The sequence below is a fragment of the Gobius niger genome, assembly GCF_951799975.1.
Source record: "Gobius niger genome assembly, chromosome: 7".
Classification (NCBI taxonomy): Eukaryota; Metazoa; Chordata; class Actinopteri; order Gobiiformes; family Gobiidae; genus Gobius; species Gobius niger.
Genome location: NC_136858.1, coordinates 24597024 through 24606046, shown reverse-complemented (window position 1 = coordinate 24606046; position 9023 = coordinate 24597024). Strand labels below are relative to the sequence as shown.

Below are 9023 nucleotides of genomic sequence, written 5' to 3'. Positions count from 1 at the left end.
TTATTATAATAATAAAATATTATAAATGCAAAGTTGACTAAATTCATCTTAAGTCGACAAAATTTACATGCTATTTTATTCGACTAAAACTAACCTTAAATTATATTTTTGTCAAAAGACTAAGACTAAAACTAAATTAAAATATGTTGTCAAAATTAATACATTACTGTTGTGCATGTATGCATGCTAGCATATTTACTAGCATGCATATATATATAGTGCATAACCACTCTTCTTTGCTTTTTAATATAATATCATTTGTAATAGGCTACAACAGCTGTAGGCACACAAAAACAAACATGCTTTTTTTTTTACAATGAATTCTCTAATAAATGAATAAGATTTAATAAATAAGAACAAAGGCAACTTTTTTTCTAATTTTCTTTAGACTACTTTCAGTGCATGATTTTCAAAACAACTCTCGATTGTTCATAAGAAGAAAACAAAAAAGGAAAACAAATAGAAAAAAAAGAAGAAGAAGTAAATTAGAATAAACTACACTAATCAATACTAATGGATAAGATGTCTGTGGGTAGGTTCAGTCGTACTGGAGTTTTCCATCTTCAACTACAGAGTACAGATGATGGCCCAAGAACCTTCATTGAAAACGAATGGCTGTGGTATGCAGTTGGCCACCAGATGTCGCTCTTGACATTTCAGGCAGCAGGAGCTGAGCCGGAACACAACGTGGCAAATTAACTGTCAATTTCCGGTGCGCTGTTTTTATTGACATCCGTGTTGTATCGTCTGATTTTTAGCCTCGTTAGAGGAGCCACAGTGGGTCCATTTTGTAGTTTTATTCTCCTTGCGGCACGGTGTCAGTGTGAGGTGTTTAGCCCCGGTCGGGCCGGGGGAGGTGGTGTTATGGCTGGGCTGGTCTTGGTGCTTGTCGGGGGACTTTTAGAGGTCTGCAGTGGCGTCTCGGCAAACAGAGGAGGGTACCCTATATTTACAGACGAAATTCCCTTTAAGATTACATGGCCTGAGTCGGAATTCACACTGGTAAGATACACATTTAATATCACATTGTAACATTTCTGCTGGTTGTTGTTTAAACGTCTGGACTCCCTTTATAGCCCACGTCAGGTGCACTGTACAATGAGGACGACTACGTTATTATGACAACAACAGAGCAGGAGAAGTACAAGTGTCTCCTGCCTTCATTGAGTTCAGGGAATGAGGTAGTAAGACCATGTGTTAACCTGCATTATATACAAAACTAATACATGAAAATTCCTCGTGGAAATAAAATGTCCAAGCAGTGAATGTGATGCCTTTTGTCTGTCGCAGGACGATGAGAAGGATTACAAAGGGCTGACTCCAGGTGAACTTCTTGAGCCGTTATTCAAACGCAGCAGCTGTTCATACAGGGTCAGTTTCACTTCCTTTAACCTCTGTTTTCAGCTGGGTGTTGGTACTTTCCAAATATCCTGTACAGTTGGTCTGTAGATGACATATCACATTCTGACATGTCTTGCCCTGTTTTTTTGTTCTGACACTGTTGCAGATAGAGTCATACTGGACTTATGAAGTATGCCATGGCAAGTACGTCAGGCAATATCATGAAGAGAAGGAAACTGGTCAAGTCAGTTTCATTATTTATTTATTTATTTATGCTCACTGAAACTACAAAGAAATCCTAAAAATGTGTATGTTTGTGAAGAAGGTTAGCGTCCAGGAGTACTTTTTGGGTAATATGGCACAGAAAAGTCAGCCTACAGGTGAGTCTCTACTTTGGTAATGTGGTCGTTTGCTACCTTTAATACTAGGGATCTTTATAACTCAGGTGTCTTGTTCTTTTTTTTTTTTTAGATACAGCTGAGGAGGCTGAAAGTAAAAAATCTGAACAAGAAAAAGAGGCAAGTATAGTGTTGAGGTCATGAAGCTATGCCTTTGACATTGTAATAATAAAACCATTTTAAATCCTGCCAATACTCAGGTGCCAACTAAGAACATAGAGGGTCAGCTAACCCCTTACTACTCTGTGGAAATGGGAAACGGGACTCCTTGCACACTGAAACAGAATCTGGCCCGTTCTACGTCAGTACTTTATGTGTGTCATCCCGAGGCCAAACATGAGATCTTGTCCGTGGCAGAGGTCACAACGTGTGAGTACGAGGTGGTGGTACTGACACCGCTGCTCTGTGACCATCCTAAATACAGGTTAGTCTGTGATTTGTTGATGAGCTACAAATATACAACACGTTAATTTGTTCCAGTAAATCTATTCAAAGTCATTTATCATGTTTCAACATGTACCGGTATTTATTTCATCTGAAAACCACATATATGCTGCAGAAATTTCACATATTGTGAATATCTGAATATATATTTTTGATTGGACAATTCATTGTGCAGCACTTTGGAAAATGTTTATTAATATGCTTTTCAAATACAGTGTATGAAAAATAGTATTTCAGTCTGTATTATGCATTCACTCCTGTCTCAGATTCAAGACATCTCCAGTGAATGCCATCTACTGCCAAGCGCTAGCCGGCTCTCCGCTGCGACCTCAGAGGCTTTCACAGTTGGACAAGGAGCGGGAGGAGCAGCTCAAACCACCTTTTAGCAGCAGTGCCTCTGAAACCAGAGAGGTCAGACAGTCGGAGATACAGGTAAATGTTTGCACTTTCCTAAAATGCATACCATGCTAATATTGCTAATTTTAACTTTATATCAATAGGAGGAGGCGCCTCCAGTGAGAGAAGAGGCCTTTACCTCCACTCACAAACCCATGACTGTTGGAGGGCAGACCCAGGTCACTGTAGGAACAACACACATCTCTCGCCTGACCGATGAGCAGTTGATCAAGGAGTTTCTTAGTGGATCTTACTGTTTGCATGGGGTAAAGATTTGACTGTATAAATTCAAACTAACAAGCACAGTTACTCATAATTAGTTTGTTTTACAGGGTGTAGGATGGTGGAAATATGAATTCTGTTATGGCAAGCATGTGCATCAGTACCATGAGGTAAGGCTTTCTGTGTATTAGGGAAAAAATATACAAACATTCTATCGCCAGGCAAAAAATCACAAGTTATATTTAGTCAGGGACCACCAATTCATTTTCTCGTTGGAGAGGTGTGGTTTACGATCATCCATAGCCCTTTATTGGGCGCTACGAATGTCTTATCATGCGTCTGCACGAAGCCACAGCTAATCGTATCATCGTATCAGATGACGTATGACATACCCGCTGTAAACTTTCAAGCTAAACTATTTAGAACACGGTCAAAAGCTTGATCAAAAGATGGCGTCGCTGCTGTCATGTTGGAGCTGTAAATAAACTTTGTTTTTTTATTATTTGTATCCGTAAACAAACTACAAGCTTCTGTATGTCGAATAGTGCGTCATCGTCTTGCTGTCCCTACTCGTTCTGTGATTGGTCTCCAAATCCATGCGAACATTTCGGCCATGGTCCCCAGACTGCTGTGCATTTTGAAATGATTCGAGCGCACACAGCAGCATGGGTATTCCCAGGCTACAAACTTTGTATATTTGATTAATAAATGCATATTTTTAGGACAAAGAACAGGGGAAGAACATTGTCATTGTGGGGACCTGGAATGCAGAGGAGCATATTGACTGGGCATCAAAAAACGTAGCTCGATCCTACCAGCTGAAGGACGATGGTGTCCAGAAAGTAAAGTACGGATTTTATTCTACTTACTGTAAGATATTAAAACCAAAAGTATGATTTAATGATAATCATTCAAATGATATGTTTTTCTTTTTGCCACAGGCTTGTGTCCCATTTTTATGGGCATGGTGATGTTTGTGATCTGACAGGCAAACCAAGACAGGTCATTGTGAAACTGAAGTGGGTGACAAAACATTTAAACTGTGCATAGGTAATTAGTTTATTCATTACACTGTCTTTTTATTCTCAGATGTAAAGAGTCGGAGTCTCCTCATGCTGTTACCGTATACATGCTGGAGCCTCAGACGTGTCAATATGTCCTTGGGGTAAGTGTTCAAGACAAATGATAAAACATGTTGAGTACAGAGGAAAACTAAAGGATTGTATTGAACAACAGACCCCACAGACCCCCCCTCATGGATATCGATGTATTCATTGTCATTTCACCACTCTATATTTCGTGATTGATTGTAATTTATAAAATGTTATCAATTATAATTGATATAAGTAATGGATGTTAATTCACCGGCCACCATGAGTGGTGGTTAGCAACTAATAATAATGATAATAATAATGTCATACACTTGTATTGCGCTTTACAAGCCTGTATTACCAAGTTTCTCAAAGCACTAACTACTGTAGACAGAGCTGCTCTGGGTAAACTCACAGAAGCAGTATGAGCTGGGATCAAGATGACAAACTGCGGATTTGTGAACATGCTCTTAGCGCCATTACTGTCATTACCAATTACAAAACACTTATCATTTTTCTTATTATTATTTCCAGGTTGAATCTCCAGTTATATGTAGAGTTCTGGATACAGCCGATGAACATGGACTTTTATCAATATCCAGCTAAAATTTAAAGGACTGTTTCTAAGAACAGGGGACAGAGAGGCAGAGGTCAAAGTCATGACTTGCTAACGCTGTAAAATCCAAAACTGAGGCACTGCAACATCCGCCCAAAAGACTGTTATAGCCCCAGAGCCAGTGCAGCTGACCAGCGTAATCCTGTCAATAGACGTGGACACCGCCTCTTTCCATAAGACAGTTCATCACCTCTGCTTGTTCTGGCATTCTGTGCTTTACTTGAAGTTGATCTACGGTAAGCAAATAATGACACAAACCAACCAATCCACAAATATCAGGGGGATTACTAAAAATGAAAAGAGCAAAATGTTATATTTTATAGTGTTTTCTGGGGTTATTTGAGATGAAACGCTGCATGAGTGTTTTGTTTTTTTTGCACTTAAAAAAGCGCTAATGTGTGCTGTCTTTATTAGCTGTATGGTTCGGTTTAATTTATAGAAGATGCTGTAGCAGGAGATGTGTGCTTTATTATTGAATTTTGTGGGACGTTCAAAATGCCTGTGGATCATTGAAAGACTTTGTTTTTATGTAAATTCACACTGGGATTTTGATCAGAATATGCCAACTGATTTCAAGTTATTAATAAAAGTTCTCAAAATCAAATATAGAGTTTGTTTGTCCCTTTATTGTCCCTGTAGGGAATTTGTCCTTTGCATTTGACCCATCCCTAGATGCCGCTGGGGCAACCTGTAAGGAGCGGTGGGCGACGGCAGTGCTACACCCAGGGACCCACCTCCAGATGTGGAGCCAGGCTGATGGTCAGAATCACCTGGCTGGAGGATTTACCTATTATACATGTTTTTTAGTGGTAGGGGAAAGCAGAGTACCTGGAGAAAACCTACACAGACACTGGGAGAATATGCAAACTCCACACAGACGGGCCCCATCCAGGTGGCAATCGAACCCGGGACTTTCTAGCTCTGAAGCATGAGCGCTAACCACTGCGCTACTGTGCCGCCCAGTTGTTGTTTTGTCTTTTCTCTTTCTTAATTTCAATGTATGCATCTACAACTTTGAAATTGCTAAATTCAACCACCAGAGGGCACTTCAGAGCAGAGGCAAGATTTTCAGTTCTGTCAACACAACTACACACTTATGTTGGGACAATAAGTATATCACAGTGAAGACAAGCTTTAAATTGCCAAACATTTATTTCTTTTAAAAATGGTTTTAGGATCACAAATAACATTTTCAAAGCAGATTCAAAGTGCATTCACATGCCATTGGCAGCCATGTGAAGATGTGTGCAGGTTTTCATAACACAATCACTACTGCAGCTTCTTTCATGGCTCTGCACGGAAATCAGCCCATGTAGTCTTTGCAGCATGTAAACAGAAGTCTTGCACTGAATATGGCACATGCGTGCACAATACAGGAGCACTGTGTGAAAATACATTTTCTGCAAAGTTAATTTTAGTCTAGCGCTTAGAACACAATACTTTTTGATTCCCATGGCAAATTGTATTATTCCTTATTTTTCTACCACCACATTGTGTCCACATCCATGTACATAAAGTGAGATGAGTCTTATTAACACAATGGTCCAAAACATAATCTCCGTTTAGACTGAGGGAATAGGAATCTGATGCACTGAGGTGCTGTCAAAGTCCTGTAGAGCATCTTGATGAGTGTGGTAGTGCATGGCTACATAAGACTTGGCGAAGGCAAATGTTTGTGAGCTAACAGGCTGCAGGCTGGTGGGTGAGCTAGGTCCAGCAGAGGGGCTGCTGTTGTAGATGCTGTAATAGGGCTCAATGCGGGTGTTAATGGGTGTGGAGGTGCTGGGGGGGCGGGGCTTGCGGGCCCCGGTGCCTTTGGGGCTGCCTACACAGTCTCTGGAGTGGCTTGGCCCACACGCCTGATCAATGAGTCTCCTTTGGGGCTTTGGTGACAGGACATAGGCAGAGTTGGTTTCATGGTGGGACGACTTATTACGGTTAACTTCAAGACTGCCTTTTCCCATTGCATGAAGGCGGGTCTTTTGCTTGCAACAAAGAAAACCTAGTGCCACCCACTGACAGCAGCATAGGACCCGACGGCGTAGGCCTGCACTGTTGCGAGAATACACAAAGGGATTAATGCCTGATTTGAGAAAGATGAGGACAAACCCACACAGTTCAAACTGGTAATGTGTAAAATTACTCTCTGGTGAAAGCACATCTTGTGCCAGTGAAACTCCCATTGGCAAGCAGCAAAGCAGCACTGAAAACACAATAACTATGCAAGTCACAACTGCTTTAGAGTCTTTGGCTGTGGCCAGGTTGACAGAGGACACCAGCTGACAGCATGTAGCTCCTGCAGCAGCTCCTGGCACAGCAGGTTGGCTCCTGTGGGCCAACGAGCGAGTTTGAACATTCTGCAGCTTGTTGTATGTCTGGTTCCGATACAGAGAGGGACCCTGTGCACCACACTGCATGCTCTCAAATCCTGCTGCAATGAGTGGCGGTGGTGGTGGGGGGCAGGTAGCATCCACACTGATGATGGGACATTTCCTCACCTGTGCATTCTTCCTCAGAGTCTGAGCAATCATGAGGTAGGACACTGACACCACAGCCACACAAAAGGCAAAGTCTGCCAAGTACACATAAAGTACCACTCTGGCCTGCCCACCCCCGAGACCAAAGTGTGGCAGGCAGGGTCCACTTCTGCGTGGGTAGGCCCTCATAGTCAGCAGAGCAGCCATGGTAAAGCTGGATGTCCACAAAAGGGCAGTAAGGGCCAGCGTACAAGGGAAGGAAGCAGTTCGATTGGGCTGCTGTCCTAGTACCATACGCAGTCTGTGCAGGGCGATGACAGCCACTGTCTCCAGGGACATGATGATGAAGCCGGAGCTGGTTAAATGGAAGGCAAAGCAGAAACTTTTTGACACCCCATCCCCTCCACTAGCATCCAAAAAGAGCACCAGTGCAAACATAGGGGCAGTCACACAGCAGATGAACAAATCACAAAAAGACAGGTTGAGGATCATAAAATCAAAGTTAGTTCGAAATTTGCGGAACGCTGGGTCGAAAAAAGATAGAAACACAACCAGATTTCCATAAGAGCCCAGACAAAAGATGACAATAAGGAGAAGAGAGCAAAATGCCAAAGTGGCAGTGTGGATGACAGCCCATCCTGCCAGGTTCTGTGTGCCCAGGGTTCCAGGGGGAATGCTGAGGTTATGTGTCCTTGGCACATCCACCAGCTCTGGAGGCGGGACTGTGGTGTTCATTTTATGTCAGACGTCTTTTGTATTCCACTGGCTGGATTTCACATTTTCCACGGATAAATCATCACCTTTACAGTGCCTGGAGCTCGGCCTCTGGCACCATTACCACTGTGTGAGATAAAGATAGAGAGTGGTAATTAATATTACAAATTTTAACATATGCTCATAGCTTTTATCAAGAACGTCAGGTATAGCGACATTAGCGGGTTGCAGACGTCAATTTAACGACTAAAAAGCCTGCTGTATGCGCCAGCGGCGCCACTGCAAATTACTGCGCCCCAGCAAACATTATTCTTATACAATGCGTAAGGTCTCTACAGCCACCAATGACACTTAGAGAGCCAAATAATAACAAGAAAACGTACCTTCTATTATCTGTGTGGAATCAGCAGCATCCGTCATCGTTATTTGAAGCCTTCTCCGTGTATCTTCATCTCAAACCGTAACTAAACGCGCCGCAGTTTTTTGCTCAAATTTGCCCGATTTTAGAGAAACGTTTACGCAAGAGTAAGACGGATGCTGTCAAAACACGTATTTCTCCAAACGCGCAATTGTCTAACAATTCAAACAACCTTAGACGGTTTATATTGGTTTTCTTAACGATACAGGCATCCATGTAGAAGCGACGGCTGGACGTGCGCTGAAAAATGAGTATGAAGTCACTGCCTACGTAGGCTTCAGGCATGAGCATCCACTGCATTCAGGAAGATGCGTCTCATCCATGTGGAAAATCTCGCCACCTTTTTACAGTGCTCTTAGAAAAAGATGATAGCGTTCTCTGCACTGTTACAGTAGGATATTGCTTTGATTCCATTACACTCCACTGATTCCATTACGCTCCACTGTTTTTTTGTTGTTGTCTTTTTAGCTTAAAGACACGCTATATAAATATATAAATATATAAATATATATATATATATATATATATATATATATATATATTAATTATGCTTTCTTTTTGGAGCCAATAAAATGGTTGCCAATTGTTTGTTTGCCCTGCTCTGTACAAATATCCTTGAGAACAGCATCTCAACAAGTTGCTAGGCAACAAGTATGAATGATGAATTTCTATAGGCATTAATTTTTAACGCAGACCGCAGCACTGGCTTTTAAAAATCCAGGCTATTTGTGCAGCTTATAGATCATCAATTCATGTGACATCACATTATAAACAGTCTATAGTCTCAAATTGAGGTTGTGGGCACGCAAGAATCATATTATTATACATTATAATATACGCTTTTTTTTTGGTCTTGGTTTTTGACTAATATCTCTGGTTTTACTCGGGCAATCCAAATGAAATAAA

General features: G+C 41.6%; 2 protein-coding genes across 2 annotated transcripts; one reads left to right on the top strand and one right to left on the bottom strand.

Moving 5' to 3' along the window:
* The first annotated feature begins 673 nt into the window (after nt 1-673).
* erlec1 (endoplasmic reticulum lectin 1) lies at nt 674-5027 on the top strand. The gene is made up of 14 exons (XM_079559414.1): nt 674-1002; nt 1077-1181; nt 1291-1371; nt 1508-1585; nt 1664-1721; nt 1813-1859; nt 1940-2163; nt 2450-2615; nt 2684-2845; nt 2912-2971; nt 3524-3648; nt 3743-3820; nt 3891-3966; nt 4427-5027. The coding sequence occupies exons 1-14, from the start codon at nt 865-867 to the stop codon at nt 4496-4498; spliced, it is 1470 nt and encodes a 489-aa protein (XP_079415540.1). The 5' UTR covers nt 674-864; the 3' UTR covers nt 4499-5027.
* Nucleotides 5028-5654: 627 nt separating this feature from the next.
* gpr75 (G protein-coupled receptor 75) lies at nt 5655-8444 on the bottom strand. The gene is made up of 2 exons (XM_079560655.1): nt 8083-8444; nt 5655-7825 (listed from the first exon to the last, which is right to left on the bottom strand). Exon 2 carries the CDS (start codon nt 7718-7720, stop codon nt 6071-6073), a length of 1650 nt encoding a protein of 549 aa, XP_079416781.1. The 5' UTR covers nt 7721-7825; nt 8083-8444; the 3' UTR covers nt 5655-6070.
* Between the last annotated feature and the right edge of the window lie 579 nt (nt 8445-9023).